The 26,717-nt window shown below is 41.2% G+C and overlaps 2 protein-coding genes across 6 annotated transcripts in view; one reads left to right on the top strand and one right to left on the bottom strand.

Moving 5' to 3' along the window:
* Positions 1-13,515, top strand: part of ACSBG1 (acyl-CoA synthetase bubblegum family member 1) — a 31,750-nt gene extending 18,235 nt beyond the window's left edge. For 2 of the 5 annotated variants that reach the window (XM_015872488.3, XM_015872482.3), the window contains exons 4-14: positions 235-323; positions 1,105-1,225; positions 1,705-1,785; positions 4,096-4,245; positions 6,034-6,210; positions 6,744-6,925; positions 7,526-7,759; positions 8,227-8,444; positions 10,999-11,138; positions 11,703-11,949; positions 12,963-13,515. In XM_015872488.3, coding sequence (XP_015727974.1) covers positions 235-323; positions 1,105-1,225; positions 1,705-1,785; positions 4,096-4,245; positions 6,034-6,210; positions 6,744-6,925; positions 7,526-7,759; positions 8,227-8,444; positions 10,999-11,138; positions 11,703-11,949; positions 12,963-13,039 — 1,716 coding nt within the window. In that variant the 3' untranslated portion in view covers positions 13,040-13,515. Of the gene's footprint in view, positions 1-234; positions 324-1,104; positions 1,226-1,704; positions 1,786-4,095; positions 4,246-6,033; positions 6,211-6,743; positions 6,926-7,525; positions 7,760-8,226; positions 8,445-9,356; positions 9,426-10,998; positions 11,139-11,702; positions 11,950-12,962 lie in introns of those variants that run through there. The other 3 variants (XM_015872483.3, XR_014934411.1, XR_014934412.1) reach the window with 3 other exon arrangements.
* A 629-nt stretch (positions 13,516-14,144) lies between these two features.
* Positions 14,145-26,221, bottom strand: IDH3A (isocitrate dehydrogenase (NAD(+)) 3 catalytic subunit alpha). The gene is made up of 11 exons (XM_015872503.2): positions 25,902-26,221; positions 24,629-24,691; positions 23,000-23,083; positions 21,592-21,706; positions 20,865-21,052; positions 20,458-20,591; positions 19,773-19,875; positions 19,624-19,688; positions 18,305-18,389; positions 17,694-17,846; positions 14,145-15,792 (listed from the first exon to the last, which is right to left on the bottom strand). Exons 1-11 carry the CDS (start codon positions 25,926-25,928, stop codon positions 15,709-15,711), a joined length of 1,101 nt encoding a protein of 366 aa, XP_015727989.1. The 5' UTR covers positions 25,929-26,221; the 3' UTR covers positions 14,145-15,708.
* Between the last annotated feature and the right edge of the window lie 496 nt (positions 26,222-26,717).

Here is a 26,717-nt window from a genome sequence, read left to right as displayed (position 1 = left end):
TGTCCCAGCAGCAGAGGTTAATCAGGCAGGAGGGGTGGTGGAAAGTTTAGATGATGTTTATTACTGACAGGTTCCAGTTTTGCCATGGATATTGGCATAGAGATGGGGGTGGATGTATCTTGTCAGTGTTGAAATAATGCAACTTTCCATCATTTGTATGTGATCTCATTTTCTGTGCTATGTTTTTATCCAACATGCCTATATTTGTATAACCTTGTGCTTATTATCTTTAAGCTTGGTCTTGAGAGATTCCACAGCGTAGCAATCCTTGGATTTAATTCTCCAGAGTGGTTCATCTCAGCTGTTGGAGCTGTGTTTGCTGGGTAGGGTTATTTACTTTGCTTTTGTGTAGGAAAGTACAGGTTTCTGTTCTGCTGTGTTTAGAAATTTGGGAAATTCGCACTTGGTGCCACATTGTGGAGGTTGTGCTACAGCTGATGAGTGTGTTCAGCAACCTGCTGAAGTCTCATAGCTCTCAGTGTTATCTGGATTTGTCTAGAAACTCATAAATGAAACCTGTGTCTTCTGCCACTAGAATGTGGGAAACAGATAAGACTCCCCTTTTTGTGATACTTGTCTACAATGCAAATATTGCAAGGTAACTTCAAGTGAGCAAAGCAACAGATGAAGTACTCACCAGCCTGATTCCTACTGTCCTGTTATACATTAATACAACTTAGATTTTTACCTCTCAGTTTGTTCCAGTGACAGTGAAATTCAAACTGATAATTACATGCAGCTTGAACAGAAAGAGGACAAGTGTTTTTTTAATCACTTTCTGATTTAACTCCATTGTAGCCTTAATCAGGCAAAAATACTGAATCCAAGCCTACAGCACCTTCTACTGAATTGAGTTTATTTTGCTTGTATTGCCCATGTACGTCTGAAAACTTGAAACCAGCATGACGGCTGTGATAATGTGTACTTCCACATCTTTATACCCTTCTCAGCTTCCATCTGATATCTTATTTACTTTCTGCATATCGAATGCTACATGTTATAGATTACATCTACATGTGTATGCTATGTATTAAATCTACATGTGTGTGCACATATAAATATAAATAATTCTATCTATGCAAAATATACAAATTTTGGATCCAGAGGAATTGTCACAGGAATATATACAACCAATTCTCCAGAAGCCTGCCACTACATCGCTTATGACAGCAAAACCAACATCATGGTTGTGGAAAATCAGAAACAATTGGACAAGATAATGCAGGTATGAGGTGGCTGAACGGTTACTTACAAGCCATATTTTCCATGCTTCTTAATGCTATATTGTTCCCAAATACCATATTTGCTACCTGTATCATGAAACCTTTTGTGGCAGAATAAGTTTGGAAGTAAGTCTGGTGATTGGCATGGGTAACCACAGCAGCAGTGGTCAAATTTCAGCTTGACCTTGCCCGTGCCTTGATATGTACTCTTGATGCAGTAAGAGGGAGCACATTAAAGAGACACTTTTGGTGTAATTAATAGTTAGATCTTCTGGCTGAAAACAGTCTATCTAGAGCAGACTGTGTATCTTAACATCTTTTTAAAATGAGATGGTTATGAATTAGGGGGAAATATTCAGCAGAGGAGGGAGGTGGGAGGTTTCTTCCGTCAACCCAAATACTGTTTTGGCAGAACTTCAGTGGGGAAGAATACAAGATATGAATAACAAATTATAATTATTATTTTATTTAAATCTAATAGATCTGGAATCGTTTGCCACACTTGAAAGCTGTTGTGCTATACAGGGATTCAATTTTGGAGAGACATCCAAATTTGTATACGGTACGTGAATGCTGGAAGAGTTATTATTCTTAAGGTATTAATTAGCTGATGAATTTGTACTCTTTCTGATCTGTGGAACGTCTGGCATTCTGAATGCATTGCTGTCTTCCAGTAAATGTATTCAGAAGCTTCATCAGTGTATTCTGTTTAGCTTACGTGTAACATGATGTTTGTTGTTTCTCATTTACAGTGAGAGCTACCTTGTTTAGCTGTATTTTGTGTTAATGCTGGTTGGTTCGTTGTTGTTTGGTTTTCAGTTTTGATTAACAGAACACCTGTGGGCTTCTCAGGTGAGAAAGTGAGCTCTTACCATTTAAAAAAAGTTGTCCGCCAGCTCTAATCAAATCTGAATTGTGGGTCATTGCACTGGATCCAAGAACATGAAAATGCCTGTACTTTTACAGATGATATCTACATCTTATTTCACCCACAGCTTGATGTTGATAATACACAATGTTACAATACTGTATGCATTGATATGGAGTAGTTTTACATATAGTACAAGAAAAATGGAACACAAAGATATTACTGCTTATATTTCATAGTGAAAGGAGTAAGGGCTAGCAGATAATTCTGAAACAGCACTTGCTGAATCCTCAACGATTAAGAGTTTTGGAAGAGAGAATGAACATGTTTTTTTTCTATTACTGAAAGATGCATTTGAAATCAACCCTGTTCAGGTGTGTTGGACATATTTTCTCCATGGAGAGGGGTAGCTGTGAGGAAGTCTGACAGTTGCTGTAGTTCATATTGCACAAAGGAGAATCCAGAGATCAAATTTCCAAAGGCAGAAATGATTATTTATTATCTTTGATCTAAGTGACCTAAACCACATGTCATATGATAAAAGGGATTGCTGTTTGACAGCTGAGATGTAATGAGCAATTCCTGCAGTAAGGACAGAGTTCTAGTTCTCTTATTAGCATGTGTTTCCAGAATGCAAACACGGTCGGTAGTGTTTGTGGCTGTTTGCACCTTTCGTAGTCCAGAACAGGAGCACTCACTGTTGCAGGTACTGTTCCGTAAACAAAGCCTAGGCAACAGATATACATACAGTGATTAACACGTTCTGGTATGAGAAGACAGTAAGGTCAGGAAAGCAGGAGCAACTGCTAAGTTACGTAGAAACAATGACACCCTTGACAACACCAAACTTTCCAGAAGCTAGTTAAATAGATAGAGCTTTATTCTGTGGGTAGAGATGATTAGCGATGAGTCCTTTACTTGCTGTAGAGCTGTGTTCTGTACTTACTCTCTTCCCAGATAGCTGATTTGGTAGAAGAAAGTGTAAAGCTTGGAAGTGGTGGTTAGCAGTGGACAGTATTGCTACCCAAGAAGTTGTTGTCTAGGTGCCACAGAGATAAGGTCCCCCTCAGGCAGAGGGGGAGATTTTAACTTCTGCTCTCCTACACATCATCCCCTTTACAACTACGTGACCTTGGATACAGCCTGTAAGAAATTGTGAAGAATGGATATGCTGCTCTATCTTGCTCTTGGATAACATGGTTTTGTAGCACTGTTTGAAACACCCTGTCTTGATAGGAAACTGACCTTTGGTTACCAACTTCCTTAATTTCTATTATATTCTAGTTTTCAGTTAGCACAGAGATCAGCAGTATAACTAGCAGGATACTAGGTACACATGGTAGATGTGGCCTAGAACAACCAATGAAGTGTAGAGGATAAAGCTCATCATGCTTCTCGGACCACTTTGTGCTGCACAAAAGTCCAACATCATGAAAGGTTTAGTTCTTTCCAGATTGAAGCAAATTTGAATGGAAGCTGTGATCAGCATCATCTGTTCTGTTTGCTGTTAAACAGCAGGGAATTTGGGTAAGCATTCATACATCTAGATGATGCTTTTTGCCCAGAAGTTTTCATTCTTTTACTGAAAATATTTATGTAGTGGACAGGGAATTAAAATTGGATTGTGGTAAGTGTAATTCTAAAAATGTAGACTCAGATTCCTTTAAGTCATTATCATTCTGGGTGCAAGATAGTAACGTAATTGTATTTTCTATGACTTGCGCATATGCATCTTGGATGAGGAAACAGTAATACTGTTTCTTTTGGAGATGATGAAAAGACTCGCAGCAGCATATTTTCAGATTGTCTGTGTGCAGCTTCCACATAAAGTTATACAATATTCTTATTGAGTTCTTAACACAGGCAGCTTCTGGGGAAACGTGCCTTGGAATTGTGTCCAGAGAAAGACATTGAACTTTTCTGCCATTTTTTCAGACAGATTCAGTAATTTCATGTTTTTGACTTGCAAGGATGACATCCTGTATTCTCTGTTGCATGTTCTAGATGGAAGAGTTTCTGAAGCTGGGAGATGACATATGTGATGCTACTTTAGATGCCATTATTAACTCCCAAAAGCCAAATCAGTGCTGTGTACTAATATATACATCAGGAACAACAGGGAAGCCAAAAGGAGCTATGCTGAGTCATGACAATGTACGTATTTCCAACTTTTTCTTGAGCACAAAAAATAGCAAAGTATGAGGATACGTGTTCTTGTGTTTCGAAAAGAGTGCTACATTACCTGAAGACTTTCAAGGCTCTAGTTTTGCAACACAGACTGTGTATTACAAAGCAACATTGAAAATGCAGTCAGCTGGTTTTGATAAAGCATAAACATGGTGAGAAATGAAACTCCATTCTAAGTAGCACTTCACAAGTTTGATTGTAGTTTGTTATGAATACACACTTTGTTATTCATCGTCACTTCTCTTAAAAGAATGTGGAAGCAATTACAGGTAGTGAGCAATCACTCACGTGTATGTAATCAGCACAGAAATACCTTGAAGGAGGACACAGTAGTCTTGACAGACAAAAAGAGTGACCTGGCATTGCAAATTCTATGTTCTTCTGTCTCAAAAGAGTCTGGTATCACTTCCATGTTAGCTGCCAAACTATTCCTGGCTGATGATCACAGAGAGGCTATTTTTATGTTGACCAACAGTGGAAAACATGCCTTGCCTGTAACCTGTTGCTGCCTTCTTTAGTCAAAAGAAGTATGCCACTGTCCATCTGTAAAAACCAGTGCTGAGTGGGTCACAGGCACTCACACAGATTTGCTACGAGCGTGCCTGCGTGCTGTAAGGCTTTGGAGGATAAAGAGGATGAGCAATCTGTACAGACACGTTTCAAGGACATCCCACTCTGCCTATGGTGTTTAAGTCTCTGATAGCTGCTTGACCAATGCTGCCACCTGAATTTGGAGTGGCCTGTTCTCACAGTATGCTGCTCACTAAAAGCTTTTCCTTGAGAATCTCTATTTTCTTAGGTAAAACATACTTTCAAGTTAGCCTTCATATTTTTTTTGAAGAAAAGGATATACTATGATAGCAAGTATTATATGTGATCTGTATTTTTTCCCTACCAAGTTGAAATAATTTCCTTTGAGCATCCTCACCTAGCTAGTTGAGATTAATTAGACTCCTCTAGGAAAGCTATTTCCTTCTTTCTGTCATGGACATATGTTCTTTTCCTCACATCCACACATATGAGTGGGTCTTGAATTCAGTACATTCTAATAACAAATATATGTATCTGTTGCATCCTTTAACTGCATCTTCTTAGATAAATGAAGAAGAATCAGAAAGGAGGAAACACCATACAGTTTCACTAAGAAGTCAAGCAGGAAATCTTCAGCGTTATTCACACATACACTTCTGCTTGTGTGTGTAGGGGAGGCCTCTGTGAACCATTGCAGCAAATCTTCTGGAGGAGCAGGATACTTGTTTGTGCGTGGCCATGTTATGACAATTAGCTTGCTGCAGTTACTTAACTATCCTGTGAGCTCACTTATCACTGAGTAAATATTGTTATTTTTCAGGTAGGCATTTAGATGCATGCTAGTGAAAAGTGCCAGCGTGGTAGAAAGTGTCCATGGGAGGAAAACTGCAGAAGGTGGCTGATCACTTTTTCTCCTTGTCTATCTAGTCCATGGCTGCCTTCCTAACTGAGACACTGGGGTGAGGGGAGTTGGTAGTGTTCATAAGCCAGTCAAGCACGTTTATTTCTATTATCTGCAAACATTTGGTGCTATTAGATGAATTAACCTTGCTTATGACTGAGTGGCACCAGAGGAATGACAACCTGGTATGCAGTCAAATATTGCAATGTCTTCAGCAAGTTCTGTAAGCAGATTCTTCATAGATGTATTAGCATATCATGCAGATCCTGTTTGCGTTAAAAAAAAAAAAGAAATGTGTTATATATATTTTTTAATTTAAATAGATAACTTGGACATCAGCACATTGCAGCAGAGCAGGAGATATGCAACCTGCAGAGGTCCAGCAGGAGTCCATAGTCAGTTATCTTCCACTCAGCCACATAGCTGCACAAATATATGACCTGTGGACTGGAATCAAATGGGGAGAGCAAGTTTACTTTGCTGAGCCAGATGCTCTGAAGGTAACTGCCTCGCATTGCGCCTGATTAAGATTGCACTTTTCAATCTAGGAAAACATCTGAAGGAGGGAATGTGATCTTAGAAGAGGCACAGAAGATGAAGATCAAGAGCTTGTTATTTTAGGAATTACAGAAAAATAAAATCCATTAGACTCATGATCCAGTGCTCTAAACTCCATTTCCTTCTGTGGTGAAATTGCATAGGAGGAGTCTCTTTCTGTAGTTATGAGCTGATCTCTTGCTTGTCTCCACATAAAACCCATAACTGATACAACAGAACTTGGGAATAAGTCAGTTATGGTATTTTCCATGATTTAGCAGCTAACTTCACAATTCATGCTCACAATATTCTGAACGTATGTGTCAAATTTGTAGTCTAGATCAATAAGCTTCTATTTTAGGCAGATAAATTTGGAAGAAGTGTAAGCAATTTTCAGGGGGAAATGGAGGCAGGTTGCAGACTATATCACCAAACCTCTTCTTCAGTGATGTGGACCTTCTGCAATGTTTTGAAATGGATTTAATGATTTTAACAGGGCAGTTTGATCAACACACTAAAAGAAGTGCAACCAACATCTCACATGGGAGTTCCCCGAGTGTGGGAGAAAATCATGGAGAAATTAAAGGATGCTTCTGCTCAGTCAGGATTTGTGAAGAAGAAAATGCTGTCATGGGCTATGTCAGTCAGCTTAGAGAGAAACCTGAACTGCTCGAGCAGGTATGTATTATAATGAGAAAGGTCTCCAGCATCCTGAATGAAGCTGTCTGCTTGTAATAAGCTCTCAAGCATCAATGATACTCTCTGCATGTAAATAAGTAATATCTGACTTAGCAACAGAGCAAATACAATGCAAGAGGGAAGGTGTAGTTATCAATTACAGGAGGCTAATTGTAAAACCAACCTCCATCTTCCCTGAGAATGTATTGCCTGACTTTCGGCCTTCTGGGAGTTGAAGTGATCTTTCAGCTTGTTGGAAGAGTCTTGCAAATTTCTGATTTTTAGTGGTATTGGTTCTCAGAGATTCTCTTAACTGATGAAGAATCAGGAGTACAAAAGCTTTGTGTCATGCAATATGGTCTTGTAGATGCTTTCTGAATTAGCAGTATTCAGAAGCTATAAGAGTTGGTGTTCACTTGCAATGAAAGACACTGAATAAATTAAAAGAAATGTTACCTGTTATTACTGACGTGGGTCTGTCAACTTCAAAATACTAATGATAAATGCATATCTAAAAAAGCCCTGCTTCTGATTATGTCTTGCTAACTGTATGACTTCATCCAACTTACTGTTTCTTTCCATTTCTTGTATTCTACTCAGCAGTGACTTGAAACAGTTCTGGACAAGGCTAGCAGACTACTTGGTGCTTGCTAAAATACGCAGTGCTCTGGGTTTTTCTAGCTGTCAGAAGCACTTCTGTGGCGCTGCTCCTCTCAATACAGAAACACTGTATTTTTTCTTGGGTCTGAACATCACCTTGTATGAAGCCTATGGCATGAGCGAGACCACAGGCCCACATTGCCTCTCAGGGCCGTATAACTACAGGCAGCACAGGTAACTTTATAGTTATTATTATATGTTGTTATATCTTTGAGAAGCATACTACTGAGTTCAGCAAAGATGGTACTGCTTTGAAGTCAAAAAGTGAACGTGTTGCCTCCATAGCATGCCAAGTCAGGTGCAATGAAAATGATCTACAGCATTTTCTGCAGGTCAGTTACTAAATGGGATGTGTAGTATAGCTCTGACCTATGGTAGGATAACTTTCAAAACAAAACCTCAAAAATACAGAGAGGGGAAAAAGCAAGAAGCATGAGGAAGATACACAGCTAAAAAGTGCCTACATATTCTACTGTGTTAGCTCCAGTAAGCTGTTATTTCATTCCTTTCAAACAGTTAAAGCAGGATGTTACTTACTACTGCTTGTGTCTTGATAGGTTCGGGGAGTTGGTATTGTAGATATCCTATCAACATCAAGTATTTCAGTTCTCCTTATGTGTTTTCCTGCTCTTCCCCAATAGCTGTGGTAAACCAGTACCTGGCTGCAGTGTGAAATTAGTGAATGAAGATACAGAGGGCAATGGAGAAATATGTTTCTGGGGAAGGACTGTTTTCATGGGTTATTTAAACATGGAAGACAAAACAAAAGAAGCCTTTGATGAGGATGGGTGGCTGCATTCTGGAGATTTAGGAAAACTAGACAAGGATGGCTTTCTCTATGTCACTGGAAGAATTAAAGGTAATGAGCAAAATCTTGCATCACATTTATAATGACTATCAAGCACTGTTCAGTCATATATCAGATGTGGCACGTTTCAATTAGTGACTGTCTTCTAATCACAGCTACATTAACCTAGCAGAAAGTAAAATAAGCTTTCTGATGAGGAAACCATGGTGTTCCCCTTTTAGGGAAGGTTTCCTTCTGGTTTTTAATAGGTGGAGATACCTCAGTTCCTATAGTGAGGCTGTCCATCTCCCAGACCTTTATTTGTGATCAATAATATCAAGTAATATAAAATTATCATGCAGGTTTAGTGTGCTTTCTTTTGATTCTAATGATCCTGTCCAGTCTCCCTCTGAATCTTGCTCTTAATTACACACTAGAATGTTTAAATGATAACAGCAGACAACTCTGTTATGTCACAGCTATTGCTGCAGGTCTGAGCTAGTTTCCTCTGCTTTTTGTGATATGTTTACAGAGAATACTATTAAAATTTGAGAGCACGGGACAATAAACTTAGGTGCTATTACAGTGCATAGCTTTAAGTCTCACATGACTAAAACTGGTCATTGGTTACTTGAAGTTCTTTCTCAAAATAAGTGCTTATAGAGTGAGATTTGTCATAGATGTGTAAACTCGAGATCTAGAAACTGAGTAACTGCCATCACAGAATGTATGATGAATCACTAAGGGGATGACATGGGGGAATTAATTTGTCATAGAGTAACATGGTGTCCTATTAGGCACCAGGACTTAACTAAGTACTATTAATAGGCTGCACCAAACACAGTTACCTGAATTTTAATTTGCTTTCTTATCTGATTCAGTTTTGCTTAATTTAGCACCTCCTAGCCTCCTTCTGCCCTAATGTTTGTGTTGCACTCACATCTTCCTTGACTGCTGAACTAACAGCTGTTACTCTACTTCCAGGTTAGGAAGATTGTCTGAGATAAAAGAACCATCTGTCCAGTTTACTGTTAGTTTTAATGTCTAAATAAGGTAAATGCAATAGAAGGTAGTAGAGGAGCTTCTCTTCTAGTAACTGAAGCAGGACTTCTTCCTTTGGTTCTTTATGATTAAGCATGAAACAATAGAAATTGCTTCTTGGTATTTGAGATAGAAAGAAGCTGCGAAACACAGACACTGCCAGAGAAGCCCAGACAGGGAGTATCTGTAGGCAAAAAGTTTTTACAGTGACAAAGCTGACATTTCAGACTGAAAAATGAAGTGTCATGGAGCTTGTGAAAGATCTAAGACTAAAATCTGGGTAAGACAAAAAGAAGAGGAAAATAAAGTAAAACAACCTCCTAGAAGTCCAAACATACCCAAGCATGCAACAACTTTGTTGTATTTTTCTGGTTTGACAGAAGTCTCTTACCCTAGAAACACTATGCGTGCTTCCTCAGATGCATGCACTGCGTTAACCAGGGAAAGAAATAACATTCATAATTGTGAAATGAGTGCCTACTCCATACCAGAATGGTGAGTGTAGGTTGGAAGTTATTTCTCATAGTTGCTCCTTACGGAGCAGTAGATGCTAAGGACTAAATGTGTAAGTGCTGAAAGGGTGCCATATTTCCTTGATTACATCTACATTCTTTTATGCTGACAAGGGAACCAAGAGGATTAAGAGGAACCAGCCCATTCCTTAATGTGTACAGTAAGTTGGATTATTACACACAGGACTGGTCTGCCATTGGTCTGCATTATTTTTGAAGCATACTCAACTGCTGCCAAGATCATTATTTGAGGGCAGTGAGAATCCACCAGTGTAGTGAAAACAGAGTTGGAATTTGCTTAGGTAATTCTCAATTTCACAATGATTTCAATAATTATATATATTCAGAATTAATGCATTTGAAAAGAATTTGAATATTCCCCTATCAGTAAAGTTAGTATCACTATTATTGTTTACAAATCTTAAAAATACTAAGTCATGTCAAAAGTGGGGCAGGAATGACTGCTTCCACCCTGAAATCTGTCTCTAAAATCTCACCTATTCCTCATTATGCTCCTCTTCTATCTCTGTTGCTTCTGTGCAGCTTTCCTCAACTATTAACTTGTTTTTGTCTGACCCCTCTTGGTGGCACTGAGAATTAGCTTTGATCATGATGATAACCACGAACTGCTTTTCAGTGAGTTAATGGCGAATTGGAGCGAGTCTTATGTTAGTCTGGAAGAGATGATTGTTCAAAGAAAAAGTCCACATTATACAACATGTGTATATGCAGTGCAATATCCAGTGTATATATGCAACATCGTTACGTTAACCTGTTAGTGGATTACATGGAAGACATTATGCTATTTAAAACTCACACTGTGTGTGTGTACATGGGGGTAAATGTGTTATATAGAGGGAAAAATGAACATTTTAAGCACATCCTTGGAAAGCATCAATATCTACAACTGTTGTTTTGAAGGCAATCGGACTGATAACCTAAAATAGGCTTGCTTCCCTTTGAAAAGTATTGTTTCCTGCATATAAAAGTAAGAAAGGTAGAGCCATCCAGGAATTAGCCTGCTCTTTGAAATTAGATTTCAAGTAATAGCCTTTCTTTCTCTTTTGGTCTAGATTTGATTATTACAGCTGGAGGTGAAAATGTGCCTCCCATTCCAATTGAAGATGCTGTTAAAAAAGAACTGCCAATTGTTAGTAACGCCATGGTGATTGGAGATAAAAAGAAATTTTTGTCCATGTTGCTGACCCTAAAGGTATACCAGTTTTAATACTGATTTCAGTGAAACTACACACCAGTACCTAACAAAATGAAAAGGGTTCTGAACTGTTAGAAGGAAGACCAAGAATTAAATGCAAAGGCGTTATTTCAAGAAAACAATGTGTGGTAACTACAGGCCAAATTGTGATGGTCTGATCTTATGATTAGGTGATTGGCTAAACATTTTATATTTAAAAGTTCTAACTTCACACAGTGCTTCTGACTCGAGCTATTTACAGTGTCCCCCTACAACAATGGACTAATCTGGGAAAGCTGGTAGGAATTTAAGGTTGCTGAACGGACTTTAATTGATGTGTTGTTGGTCTGTTCACGTTATCTGTGTATAAGTCAGAAGTGTTTGTATTTGATAGCTATGCAGAAAGAAAACTAAGTACTGTCAGCTGTAGAGGTTTCTGCTTTTTCAGGCTTATTAGAATGTTTGGTTGTTGATACTAGGCTGCTTTTATTCTTAACAGCCAGGGAGAACCTTATCAAATAATCATTTAATAATGCCTCGTAGGAGTAAGCATTTGATGATTATCTTCATCTGATATTTTAGAGCGTCCTGGACCCAGATACATCGGATCCCACTGACATCCTCACTGAACAAGCCAGAGATTTCTGCCAGAAGATGGGTAGTAAAGCCACTACAGTATCAGAGATTGTAGCTACAAGGGATCAGGCGATCTACCAGGCCATTCAGGAGGGAATCAACAAAGTCAACATGAATGCCACTAATAGGGTTCATTGCATTCAAAAATGGATAGTGCTGCCAAGAGACTTTTCTATTTCTGGTGGAGAACTAGGTAAGATTTGCTGCTTTTTTTATAAGCAGTCTTTCAGTATCTAAAGAGGGGTTAAAAGAAGGAAGGGGGACAGACTCTTTAGCAGGGGCTGCTGAGACAGGACAATAGGAAATGGTCTCAAACTAAAGGGGGGAGATTTAGGTTGGACATAAGGAAAGTTTTTTACAGTAATTGTGGTGAGGTGCAGGTTGCCCACAGGGGTGGTGGATACTCTGTCCTTGGAGATACCCAGCATCAGGCTGTGGGGCTCTGAGCACCTGATGGAGCTGTGAGTGTCCCTGTTCATTGCAGGGAAGTTGGATTAGATGGCCTTTAAGGGTCCCTTCCAACTCAAGTGATTCTATGATTTATACTTAAGGTGTACACATGGTAGAGGGGCTGCTGATTTGTAAGTATCCAACTACAGTTCTGTTTGTCAAATTCTGTGTATGATCACTGGATTGAAGGAAGGAAAGTTGAGCATTTACAGAATACAGGACCTGAAGTTTCTTCTATCTACACATATGTAGAACTGTGTGGTCATTTAAGTGAATACAACACTGTAGCTAAGTTTGAGATTGCTTTGGGTAATTATGCAATTCTAATTAATTTTTAATGCATTTTTATTAAAGTGTTAATAACTTCTAGTAATAGTACTGAAAAGTGATCATTAACAGCAATTAAAAAAAAGGACTAAATGAATGATTGATGGAAGAGCCCACAGCCATGTTAGCTGCCTCGCTGAGTAAATGGGGAACTGTTTCAAAGACTTGAAAACCACGAGCCTTTTAATAGGAACAAATAAAAATAGTAGTAGTTAATAATCACCTGCTTATTTATAGCTGCTTTTGAAGTGCTAATGATCACAAAAAGGCAACCACGTGCCACAACTGCTTCTCACTTTTAGCAGAGATCTAAACTAACCAAGTAGGTGTTCTTCCAAACAAAGGCTCTTTAGCAGAAAAGCCAAAGCTTAAACAGGGTAGGAATTCTTGTTTCTATTTCTGCTTTTGTGATTAACTTCTTCTCTTAAGGTCCCACCATGAAGTTAAAACGGTTCACTGTGCTTAAGAAATACAAAAATGAAGTGGACTCCTTCTATGAAGAGTAAGAGGCCTTTCATCGGAGCAGTAAGAGATTTGTAAGCTACAGGAAATATTTCCTAATCAAAATCAATAAGGAAGACTTACGCTTGTCTATATTTTGTAGTCTGTTGAATCACGCACTGAAAACTGCTGTTAATTTAGTTAACCCCAGTACTCACCTGATAGTTTGTCCTGTTCTGTACAGCGTGCCCATTTTCTAATAGAGATTTTACATTATGCCCTAAATGGACAAGATTAATGATATCCTCATAGGTTGTGTGAAGTGAATATAAATTCTCTAGACTGAAACAGAAAAAACAGTGATCTGGCTGTATAATTTGTTTGTTCTGCAGGAGGTTGCCTGGAGCTCATGTGGTACTTTGGTAAACGAGTAGTTAGCAGTACTTGTTTAGTAAAATGGTTAAACCTCTCTGGATATAAAGCTGCTTAGTTTTAAAAATAACAATAATAAAAAGTCCAAGGCCTGTTTTACTCCCTCCTAGGGAAAAGTGTATTTCTGTTCACTAGCCCAGCATTTTGAAGCCCTCCTCCACTTCTATACCAGCTACACTTCAGACACTTTTCTGAAAGCAGCAGGTCACTGTTTCTTAAATCCACGTTGAAGTAACCATTACTATTTCTCCTAAAACCAAACATTCAAAGTTGGGAAAACAGTTCCTGAAAATGGAAAGATACAAAGTAGGTATTATGGGAGCTCTCACCTTAAAGCACAGTTTAGAACAGAAACTTCTTAAGTGTTTTTACAGCACGTTTTTAAGCATAAGTATTGCAACTCTACTTGCATGTTTCAATAATAATGTTGTACTACTGCTGACAAAACGGAACATCTCTTCTTTCTCTTAGAAAATATAAGTCTTGTTATATGAAGGGTTAAAAGGGCTGCTGATAGTTAAGACAGTGGTGGCAGTTACAATGGGTAACAACTAGAGAGTCTGCAGCCATCCTTCTTGATTTAAACCAACCAACAATGCAGAGAAGAATATCATTTCAATGAAAGTTTGATGATCCGTCTTAAGCATCCTATAGACTTCAGAATTTGTTGCAAGTATCAGTAATCAGCTGAATGCATCAGACAAAGTAGGAGCCTAGGATTATCAAGACAACAAACAGTAGGGCTTCAAAAAGTTTATTTTTTTCCCCATTTTGTGCGTAATGGTACTGCAGAAGATCTTAAGATTAATCTAGAGGAAACAAGGAAGCAGCAGCTTGTGAAACACACAAGGAAATGATACCCTATTCACTAAAAGCAGAGAGCACAAGAAATAAAGCTTACTGTCCCTCCTCCAACACGTTGTTAGGCTGTACCAAAAAGCTGGGTTGCTTACTTCATAGAGTTCTGCTAGAAGACATAATTCAAAATAGTTTTGATTCTGAAATAACCAGCCCAAACAGCCTCTGTATAAAGCAATGAAGAGGCATAATACCTATAAATACAACTAAGCTTTAAGACACCTGGCTCTGGCAGTAGGTAAAAAGCTGCGTTAGCCATGAGTTTTACAAATGTGCATTTTCTTGAAGGATATACTAACGGGAGCATACCCTTAAGAAATCCAGGTCAAAACAGCTCATGATCACCTGCATGTGATGAAGAAAGGAGAGGAAAAAAAAGAGGTGCTTTGGTGCTTATCAGGCGTAGGAAGCAGGAGAAGAAAGAAGTCTCTGATTCCTTGAATAGGGATGAAATGTATTTCTGGAACATAGGCACCAGAGCCAGACCTTCAATCTGTCTTCATTCCATTAGGGCTACATTACATTCAGACTTTATAGCGCAAAATCAGGGCAGTGAGACACACCGAGCAGGCTTCATAAAAACAAAGTCTAACACAAAAAGCAATCCAGCAGAAGCCATGAAATATTTTGTATAAACTGCTGAAGTTAATAACTTCCCTTCTTAATACAGAGCAGAAATGAGTTTTTTTCCAATTTTCTCTCATTACAACTCGCCTGTAAATTAAGCTGCATTTCAGAGAGGAAAACCTGTAAGAACAATTTTGATAGAGATTTGAAAAATACTTTTGTTAATATCAGTTCTCACATCTAGCTGGTTTGATGTCTTTTTTTTTTCCCCCCATATACATAAATAAATCTCTAAGATTTTGTATTTCTTTTTTCCATGTCCTTTGAAAACAAAGCTGTATTCCATCAGTCAACAGAGCACCTAGAAGTGTTCTTTCATTGCTTTTAACACAAAATTGCTATTTTAAAACAGTTTATACCCGTTTCTTTTTATAAGGTTTATCTTGTGCTCTTGTTAGGCCAAAAGCCTGTCCTTTACATTTCAGTAAGACCAATAACGTAGGCTCTAAGCATTAAGGTGCTGTAGCAATTCACTAGTTCTGGTTACATTATATTCACATAATTTTTCTTTGTGAAAAATAAAAACCATCAGTTGAAACAGCAAACGGTAGACAGTTACAGTGGCAAAAAATACTTCTCTTACATAAAAATGCTTACCAGGTAGAAACAAATAAATAAGACAGAGCACTTAAAGTCCACTGAAAGCAGGCACAAGCATCATCTGTAGCCATGGGGACTAAATTTATTAATGAAGAGGCCTTCCCTATAAATTTTGCTCTCTTAAGAGATGAGCAAAATATAGGCATATGGATACCAGGTTACATACTGTGTTTTTGTGATGCATCTTTCCAGAGTTAATACGAATCAAAAGAGAAGTTTAGTCTGTGTCCCGTACTCTCCTGCAGATCTCTTCTGTGAACTCTGAACACTTGGCATTACCACCCAAGTCTTTTGTCAAGGCCTGAAGGAAGAAAAAATGCAATCACTGAAATGGTTAATGGAACCAGTTATACCACTGTACAGTCCTATGTGTATGTTTTGTATAGGTGTTGGATATAGGTGAGCTGGAATACATCAAGTCTGAGTTTCTTTGCATTCTGCATCGCCTTCATCAACAACAACAATTCAAATGAGGCAGGTAGGGAAAAATGAGTAGGAACATTGAGCTTTGTCACCTGAGTGTTCAGATCTCAGTGAGATTTTATGTCATTTAACTACCCAAAGAAGTGAGTTTGGACAAAGCTATCCAAAGTCTCTTGGCCATATCATAACGTACTTAAGAGTTATGGACTTAAGTTTTCCCTAAGAAGTCTGTCCTTCGGAAGTAAAATTCATACAGGATGACTCAGTACGGTGCCAACTAATTAAGAGAGTGTCATTCAGTAATGCTTTGGGGTATATGTTTTTCAAAGGAAACCCACACAGGAAAAGCACACACACACAGCTCTTGAAACGTTGCATATTAACAGTTTCCAAGTTTGCTTAGTTGAGTTAAGGGATTGAAAAACAGGTAGTTAAACTTTCTTCATTAAGTACAACTCCTTTCTGGCAGTGTGAGGACAGTAAAATGAAAAGAAATGGAAGTAGTCAATGTTGTTTGCCCCAAGCTAGAGGGAGAAAAGCAGTTTCAAGAGGTAATTTTAAAATCATTAGTTTTTCCCCTTATATCACGTCCGTGCAGATCTTAATTAAACAGCTTGGGGCAGGGAAGAAGGAAAGAAAGGGCAAGCATGGAAGGCAACAAAGGTTACAATTTTAGGAACTTGTCATTTTTAAGTGCATTATGCTTTTTTCAATTTAAAAAGATTCTCTCCCTTGAGAGCATGGAATCATAACATGGTAAGCAACTAGTAAACAAGTAGCCATGTCACACAACTTGTGCTGTTATCTTCTGTAGAATTACTAACCTGCAGATGGAAGATTTCATTTCCAGAGCTGTAAATGGGAACTGTACAGAAGCATCTCTCTATTCACTTGTAAGTTTAGTGGTTTGTTTGTTTTTTTTAAACTGGCTCCTACACACAGCAAGATAGCTGTAAGCAGACCACTTGTGAAATAATGACAGCTTTTTGTTTAAGCATGCTTGTTCCTTTCAAATTACAAAGCAGCTTCATATGCCGGCACCCCAGATAATTACAGCAGCTAAATGCTAATCTCCCTTAAGGGCAATAATCAGAATCTTTCCAATTATATTTTGGAAAACTCAAATACTTTAACTTCCACCAATAGCATTACAAGCCGAAATTCAGGTCAGGTTTCAGAGCACAACTCCTTCCCCCCCACCAATACTATCCGAGTCTTGAATCTGCAGGCAGGTACTCCCTAAGGGAAACTGCACACAATGCTAAGGGAAAAAGTAAACGCTGGATCTCATTTTGCCCATAACTGTTATTTGTGATAAAAAAGGAGCCAAGATAAATAGGAGGAAAGAATAAAAGAAGTGACCTGAAAAGCAGGAGCAGAAGTATTAAGAGTCAGAATTGATGTGAGTGATTAAGTCTGCATAAGGCAAATGATTGTCCTTCACTCTAAGGTCTTGATTTTATTGTAAATGCACTATAAACTTCACAAGGGAAATACCACTACTTAGCTCTCTAATCCCTTTCATGGAAAACAGAGATGCAGTTCTAGCTTTTAGAGCTGTGGAAACTGAGACAGGAGGAGAGCTACAGGGTGTTCCTGTTGCTGAAGAGGGCAAACTTAATACCACCAGAGGTAACATTACAACAGAGAACAGCAGTAGTACTGCTCACGTGATTCAGGCCAGCAAAGCAGGGCATCTTTTCTTTTAGCATTAATGTTCTAAGTTAATTTTTGTTACCGTAGGGTATGATTTGAATCAATTTTATGCTCTTATATTACCTTTCCATCTTTAATTGTATTAAAGCAAGCTGTCTCAATTTTTGCGGCATGCTTGTGTAGTCCCATATGGCGCAGCATCATGACAGCACTCAGGAGAAGGGCAGTAGGATTTGCCATGTCTTTTCCTGCAATATCGGGTGCTGTTCCATGAACCTAGAAATAAAAGTGAACCTGTCTGTTACAAAGTTAATATGTTGATTAACAGAGGACATTTGAAACATAATCCTCATGTGCAAGCATGCTGAAATGGAACTTACTTAGCGGTGATATGTTTAATGGAAAGGAGATAGGAAAGTGTGGAACAATTCAGTCCAAAGGCATTAGAAAAGGGGAACTAGTTCAGCTAGTACCTCTCAATTGTGCCTCTTAAATTCCATTTCATGAAGTGTTTAAGAAAAAGGGTGAAAGTGCTAATAAAAGCCCCTGCAAAAACTTACATGTAACACGTGCTTTATTCTCTTTGAGTAAAATTTCAAAGTCTTTGCAGTAAAACATAGCTTTACAGAGAAGCTACTCTTTAATAGCTACGCTGTGCATCTTCGATAAGGTTTTGGATTCCCAAGTGGAGACAAAGTAGTTATTACTACCCCATCTTGAATAAGAAGACTTACCGATTCAAAAATTGCAACTCCGTTAGCACCAATGTTTCCACTTGGTGTTACTCCAAGGCCGCCAATCAATCCAGCACACAAGTCACTGGAAAAAAAAAAATCCTTATGTTTTTCCACGTAGTTGCCCCTCAGCACTGCATTAAGTCATCTTTGTTTCTTCACTTTACTGCAACAGTAACCTACTCTAACTACCAACAGGAATAACACTGAGGAAGAACAGTTGCTGTTAGCCACTTACACTGCTGAGACATCTGAAAATCTGCAGAACTACTAACAGGACACATTTCAATACAGAGAAATGGAGATTCTAAACAGAATACCATAATTAAGACACAGGCACAAGAGAAGGTACCAAAAGCACAGAATACCTCTAGAACTCAAGAACCAGACAAAATTCCGACATGGAGTACCCTATACATATCTAAGTCTTACTTCCCTTGAAAGGGCCACACAACCCTTTATGTATATAAAATCCTTCTAAAAATGATGGGAAAAAATTGCTCAGGTGAAAGAATTCCTGGTAAAGATTATTGTGTATGACTTAAGAGACATTCCAAGTGGCACAACGCTGGCTTTACCCATCTCTTTAGTGAACAGCCCATAAGTCATAATACTGACATCAATAGATGGTCAGACATCAGGAATTTGCATTTGGTTTCCTCAAAAGTAAAAGGGGGAAAGACAAATGAACTGTGCCCATAGTTTTTATACTGTCCTCTCAAAGCTGAAAGAACCGATAAAGCTCTCACATCTACATTTTTAGCCCACCATTTGACTGTCTACGAGTTAGCTAACGGAAGACTAAAAAGCAGAAAGGAGTTACCCAAACAATGGTAGGACACTGAAAGGCTATGCATTTCAGTCTTCAGAATCATTTCACTATACAGCTAGTTCACTCTAAGTGTGGTGGCTCCACAGTCATCTTACCCAATCTACTTCAGTGCTGACAAGTAGCAAGTTTTTTTCCCCGTTATCCATCCAAGCACTCTGTATTACAATTTGAACCATTAACTTCTTCACACTTCTGGAATAATATATCCTCCACCCAGCCCTATTGGAATAACTCTCATAGCCTCCACCAGCAAAAACTCCCTTTTACTAAGAGGAATGCTGTCAGCATAATTCCCCCCCAACAAAATGTGAATGACTGTACTGTGACAACACCATTGCTTCCTATCATTTTGAGAGACTCATTTGTGAAGTTTTATACTCTGGAGGGAGAAAACAGTCATTCATCTGGCCAGCATGTAACCCAAATAACTGTCTGGAAACTAACAGTGTTATACGTGCTGGGCTAGTTAAAATTGAGGTCTTCCTACCTGAGGATGTCACCATACAAGTTAGGCATAACAAGCACATCGAATTGCGAAGGATCCTGAACCATCTAGAAAGAAGTATATTTGCATTAAAGTTAAAATGTAAACTGAACAATAAAATATATCCGCAATGAAAACCAATAGATACTCACATTCAGACACACAGTATCCAGATACATTTCATTAAATTTTATATCTTTACAGTTTTCTGCTGCTTCCCTGCATTTTCTCAAGAAAAGCCCATCAGACATTCTCCTGCAATTAAGTGGAAGAATACCGCAGTTATCATAAAGCGAGTGATGTTCAGATAAACAGAACCACGTGCAACAGGATTAAATAGCAAAAATACAGACTGCCAAAACCCAGTTACAACTATTAATCCTTTTAATCTATTGCAGACAGAAGTTACGCCTTTTTAATCTGCCCCTAAGGTGTTGCAGGAATTAATGCACGATGGTTAAACTACTGCTCCCAACTGACTCGTTTGTTTACTGAAGAAGTAAATGCACTGAGTTGATGTGGTGCTGATGCAAACTATCACACACAGCGTGGATTAGTTGTCAGTGAAGTGCTATGGCAGCTGTAAAGACATCAGCTATTTTTCCAAGGTTAAGATTATTTTTAAAGTAAGAGTTTTTGGGAGATGGTCACAGCACTGCCACAGAGTTAGTAACAGGAGCATTAGCACGCAGTGACTGCAGCCCTGTCAAGACAAGGTCGGTGTTGTCCATGTTACTCCCATTAGCATTCACACATTAGACATCTGAAGAAAATCTAAAAGCAGTTTATCATTAAAAGTACATTACTACTCGTTCTTTAAAAGAAATGTCAACATACATAATGTTTGCCTTGTGCACAGCAGTAACATGGCTTCTCTGATTATTTCTAGCATACTCAAAAGCAAACTCTGCAATGCGCTTGCTAGCTTCCTCTGTGATTAGCTTGATGCTTTGCACAACGCCTTCAACAATCTGAAAGACAACAGCAGCATTACTGGGAGAAGTGGAAGCTTATTGGTGCAAATCAATAGTTTTGAACAATGTTCTGACCAACAAACTCGCAGGATTCTGAGTGAGGCCGTCACCACAACACACGCTACAATACAGGGCCTTTATTATGGGGAATTAACTTAAAAACCAACAAAAACCCCACTGCTCAGCCTCTCGGTGCCAAGCAACCGAGATGAGCAAAGTTCTAGTTAAAAAAACCCAGAAACTCTGCCAGAAACACTCCCAGCAACTTACCACGTGCTCGATTCCACTGTATTCACCTTCTGTGTTCTCCCGTATTGTGACAATATTTACGTCTGTGTAAGGGGTTTTGTACCCTTCAATCGAGACGCAGGGACGGACGTTTGCATAGAGGTCAAAGGTTTTACGCAGCAGCAGATTCATTGATGGGTGCCCTGCAGCAATTGGGGTTTTTAAAGGCCCTGAAGGAAAAAAATATATAAATATATAAAAGATGATAAAAACCACTTTATAAGTATCACAGTTGAAGCACCAGGTGGCGCTGTGAGAGAGGAACTGCAAATTCTTACGTAACCCCAATGATAAATGCCACCCCAATGATAAATGCCACGGGAATTCCACACAGTGATATTCATCAGCTGTTCTAGGGCCAAATCGTGGCCTTCATTTTACATGGAACGGGAGCTTTTAACAAAAGGTTTTCAGCACAAACAGCAAACGAAGATACTGTTCACTGGAACTTAACTATCACACACTGTTATGTATCAACTGCCTTGGACAAGCATACTGTATCAGATCCAACGCTGATATTTAGTAACATATTTCCTAACGTCAGTGACAGTTGCAGCTTTGACACAAATGACAGAGATTGCAGAGATTACAGAAGATTGTCCTCCATAATTAGCCACCTTTTGTGATACTGAGGAAAGACTTCAGATTCAAACCAAAGTCACCCTTAAAAAACCAATATTTAATGTCAATGTATTAACCCACAAAATACCTTTTAATCCCATTTTGTTTTTATCCATGGATTCTTTGGCATCTGGAGGGATCATCCACTTTCCTCCTGGTCCTTGGATAGCTGTAACGTTCCTTTCTTCCCACTGAATAGGAACCTAAACACATTTGCTCTGCGTTAACTTCAGTCTCATGGCTTTTGCTCCCAGTTTTCATTCCCCTTTCATAAAAAGGGATTAGGTTTGAGCCTTCCTAAACATCTTCTGGTGAGTGACAGTAAGTACGAGATGCTTAAATATAAAGATGACTTTTAAAGTGTAAATGATAGAAAATGAAATGGTATGAGCAATATTATATCAGCACAAAGTCAAGCACCACAAGACACCTCCCTGCCATGGCACACAGACAGCATTAGGACTGTGTTTACACACTGCTTTCTTCCACCTGCTACAGCTGTCACATTCCTCCTGACAAGAGACGCAAGACCTTTAGAAACTGAACTCATTGAGAACTGATCTTCCAAACTGCACGGAAGGTTGCACAGCAGATCCACCTGTTATCCAAATGGAAATCTGCACACGGTCTGCAGTGCTTTCTGGATTTGCATTCATTACCCCCTGTCTGTCAGGAAGGGCCACAGTGGAAAAGATTTAAGGTTGTTCATAAGCAACTGAAACAAGTCCAAGCATAATGTAGTAGCAAAACGCCCTACAAACAAACAAATCAGAGTAAGAACTGCAAACGTGCACTTGTATGCAGAGGTTTTACATTACTGAACCCCCAACCTGTCTCCCCGGGGACAGCCAAAGCCATTACAGAACTTCTCTTTGATTCCATAGGAACCAAACCTTTTACAAACCTACCATGGACAGTTGTAAGATAAAGTGTGTGTGCTTTGATACTGTTACTGAAGGGGAACAATTTGACAATATTTCTTCCTGAAGAACTACATTTTCTCCCAAGCAAACTGGACACATTCTTGCAAACTTCCTTGGATACTCAGAAACACAGCCCTCTTTGCACAGATGTAGTTCTCATGTCACAGAGATGAATGTGGTATAACAGAATAATTGCCATTAGTTTTCTAACAATAAGGCAGTCCCCTTCACAAGTGCTTTGATCTGTGCTGAGAAGTTACAGTGGATGAAAGACCATTTTTCTGCTGGTCGCTCAGGACAGCGGTGCCAACAACATGCCTTCACATGATACACTCAGTTGACATTTCCAGCAGTTAAATGCAACATTTGCTCTGGACTCCTCCCTCCCCTCCAATGAACAGTTTCAGACACTGCTGTGATACTGCAGCCCTGTCTTCTGACCCTCTGGATTGCCAAAAAGTATCAGCAGCTTAAACGTGACTCTATCTTGTTAGAGAGAAAACACTTATAACTAGTAAACATTTGTTGCTGTAGTTAAAGCTACAATGCTCACAGCAAAACTAACTGACTTACTTTGGCAGCATCAAAGATCTTCATGACAGCAGCAGAAATCTCAGGTCCTATGCCATCTCCTGGGATTAAAGTCACTGTTTGTACCTGGGTAAGGAAGCATCAGTAGTAAAAGGAATGAATGTTGTGTTCCATGTAGGAAACATTCCCATGTGTTGCAGGAACTACGTTACTACTAGAAAAAGAAAGTTTGAGCTACCAGAAATGACTATGAAGAATAGCAGCAGTGGGCAGAAGCAAGAGTGACTCGCTTGCTTTCACAGGGAGGTGCAAACACTTTGAGAGAACTGTCTAAAATCTGCTTGCTGTTTTTGTTTCAAAGCATGTTGTTTAACCTGAAAAGCAGCTTCCTGCTCAGCACTGCTTGAAATAAGTGATCTCAGAGTGCCTTCTTCATGAAAAATGGGGAGGAGACAACACTACCTACTCATGGCTCTGCATCCACACATCTCCCATACTATCTGCATGCTGTGTAATACTGACCCACACTGCAAAAGATTTCATTTATGAAAACCTTAAAAAAAAAAAACCCCAAAGAACAAAAACACCAGGTCTATCTTAACTTCTCTAAAGGTTCTCAACAAAATCTCAGGCCAATTTTTCATAATGTCAGATTATTTTCTTCCCGTAACATTCTCAATCTTGCTTCTTTTACCATCCTCACATGAACTGAATTGCAGAGCTCAGGGTGACTGAGCAGCAGGGGAAGGAAGCTGCCTGTTGTACACAAACAGGCCTACAGCATTACTTGCCAAACCCCAGTTCAAATCAAGCAACGAGCTGTGTGCCCAGCCTTCTCCTGTGGGAATGCTCAGGATTTCAGTGTATCTGAACTGTTTTGTTTCCACTAATCAGAGCCAAAGAATTTTACTGTGCAAAGCTAAAGAAACAGAGCTTCAGGTAAGAGATCACAGCTACTAAGCAAGCAGGTAACTGGTGGAATGCAGGATTGGTTCCTGCTCCACAGCACAGAACTACACCTGCAGCAGAGAAGGGTTCACCTGATGCAGTAAAATGTGGTACAAGCAGATCAGGAGCCTCGCCTACATCTTATTGTGCTGTATGAGACACAACCTTCACTTCAGTGTCTTTCCACAAGTGGTTTTACAGAACCTAGAATTAAAAGCCACAACTCCTCCTTTAGTCCTGCCTCAGGGTGCACACAGCAGTGCCCAGCTCTGCTTCCACCACTGCAGTTTTCAAGGCCACCTTCACTGAAGAAAGAAAGGCCTGCAGGGACCTCAGGCACCCACAGTGCTAAAGCACGTACAGCAGCACTTGGAATACAGCAAAGAGGGCCATGAAAAGGCAGAACCGTAGCTGCGAGGTGCTATAAAAGCAGCAGGATTTAAAGGAAACCTATTGCTTAGCAGAATGTCTGTGAAAGAGAACGAGAAGCTTCTCAACAATCTCATTTGCCCACATTTGCCCATTTCAGAATGAGCAGAAGTTTCAGAAGCTCACATCCATGTTTTGTGACACATCTGGTTTCTTCTACAGCCTTTTTATTAGCAAAGTCATTAACCGCAGTAAATGCAGCTTGGCATTAAAGGTAGGAACGTTCACTTATTCAGGCCTTATGTTTTTCTTGAGAAACTTCTTAAAAGACGAAAAGATGGCCATCATACTCACAGCACTACTAAAGCTTCTGGTCACCTGTTTGTGGTTTTTGAAAGCACCCAGCAGTCGAGAAACCTGCAGGAACATAAAACAAGAAGATACTGTCTTGTTACACCAATGGATCTTCAAACAGTTCAATGCCACACAAATGGCGCTTCCAAAATGGTATCCCTTTCAGTTTCCTGCTTTAAACTAGGAGCAAATTAAAGTGAAACAGAGTAACTCCGGCTTTGCCAAGCTGCTGGGGAGCTGCTGTGTGATACCACGGGGTATTCTTAGCACAAGGTGAGCTGAGGACAGCCAATTCCGGGCCGGGCAGCACAGTCAGCCCCAGCAGCAGCTCTGGCTGAGGAGACAGCACACACGGGGTGGGAAAGCAAAGGGAGACGTTTGCTTCCATAACAGCTGCATGGACAGCACATCCACAGCTTTCAGGACACGTTTGCAAAGCTGAGTCCCACCAGTGGAAGTTCTCCCATTGGAACTGGCCCTTGCCTTTATTTAAGACTGTTTGTCCGGGGCTGCAGCCCTCTGTATGCTCGGCAGGTTTAAAAACAGCGTTTCAAGGCTGTACGACAGGCAGCACTCAGCGCTGCAGTGATGATCCCAGCCCGCCCAGCAGCGCACACATCGACCCCTGCTGCGCTCGGGGCGTCCCACCGTGCGGGCAGAGCCCTGCACAGGCAGGAGGGCGGTTCGCCCCCAGCACCGAGCTGCCACCTCCGCCTTTCGGTAACAGCGCCCCGGGGCTGCGGGCACTGCCGGCTCGGGGCATTAAGGCCGGTCGGCATTAAGGCATTACGGCATTAAGGCATTACGGCACGCCAAGGGACACGAGCCGCGCGCGGCTCCGGCCCCACAAGGTGCGGCCCCACAAGGTCACCGCCACGGGCGCGGCGGCGCGCAGCCGGTAGCCCCGCGCTCAGGGTGTTGCTGCGGCGGGACGAGGCCGCGGGATGTGACCGCACAGCCCGGAACCGCCGCGGCGGCGCAGCGTGTGAGCGCGGCCTGCCCGAGCCGCTCGCGATCGGCGCGTGGCGGAGGCCCCGCGGCAGGCCCGGGCCGCGACGACCGGCCGCGGCCGATCGGGTCGGGTTTAACCCCAGGAAGCTCCGTAACGGCAAAACGACGGCGGGTTTAACCCGCGGCGAGAAGCAGCGCCACAACGGGAGGCCGCAGCCGCGCCCCGCTCCGAGCGGCCCCGAGCCCCGCACCGCGCCGCCAAGGTCACGCGGCCACCGCCATCCCCGCACCCCGAGCGGGACCGGCACCGCGCGGCACCTACCGCGGGCAGCCACGCGGCTGCGGCCATGGCGGGACCGGCTGCTCAAACCCAGCAACGACCGCGGGCACCGACGGACCGGAACCGGCACCGGGCGGCCGCGCGCTGCACAACAGCCCCGCCCACGGGAACGGCGGCACCGCCCCGCGCTGCGCTATGCTGTGCTGTGTGTGCTGCGCTGTGCTGCGGGGTCCGCACAGTGTGAGCCCCGCACCGCGACGGGCGGGACACGGCAGCGCTGCAGGGCGGAGCGGCACGGAGCAGCGCGGCGTCCGCGTGCAGAACGGGGCCGTGCGGCTGAGAGCAGCGCCGCGTCCGACCGCTCGGCACAGCTGCGCATGCGCCGTGTTCTCCACGGGGGGTGAGCCGAGCATTAGGGCGCATGCGCCGCGCTCCGAGCTGTGCGCGCGCGGTTCGCGCCCAGCCAGTTATTCAGTGAGGAGCGGAGTGCGATGAGCTGAGCGGGGTGCGAGGCGATGGAGCCGGCACCGGTAGCGTGGGGTCAGAGCCGGCCTGTGTACACAGAGACACATCGATCTGCTGCCGGGAGTAAATATTGCTTAATGCTCAGCTGTTGAATTAAAGCAATCGGTGCTAAATGTAAACGGAGCGGGTGAAGAAGCGCAGGTCGGGCGGTGTCGCTCAGCCCGCAGCGTGGTGCCGTGCCTCACCGTGTGGTGCCGTACCTCACTGTATGGTGCCGTACCTCACCGTGTGGTGCCGTACCTCGCCGTGTGGTGCCGTACCTCACCGTATGGTGCCGTACCTCACCGTGTGGTGCCGTACCTCACCGTGTGGTGCCGTACCTCACCGTGTGGT

This window comes from Coturnix japonica, chromosome 14 (assembly GCF_054131305.1).
Source record: "Coturnix japonica strain WE chromosome 14, WE-NBRP24, whole genome shotgun sequence".
NCBI classification, from domain to species: domain Eukaryota; kingdom Metazoa; phylum Chordata; class Aves; order Galliformes; family Phasianidae; genus Coturnix; species Coturnix japonica.
Note: the sequence above shows the minus strand (reverse complement) of the source record. Positions and strands in the feature narration are given on the sequence as shown.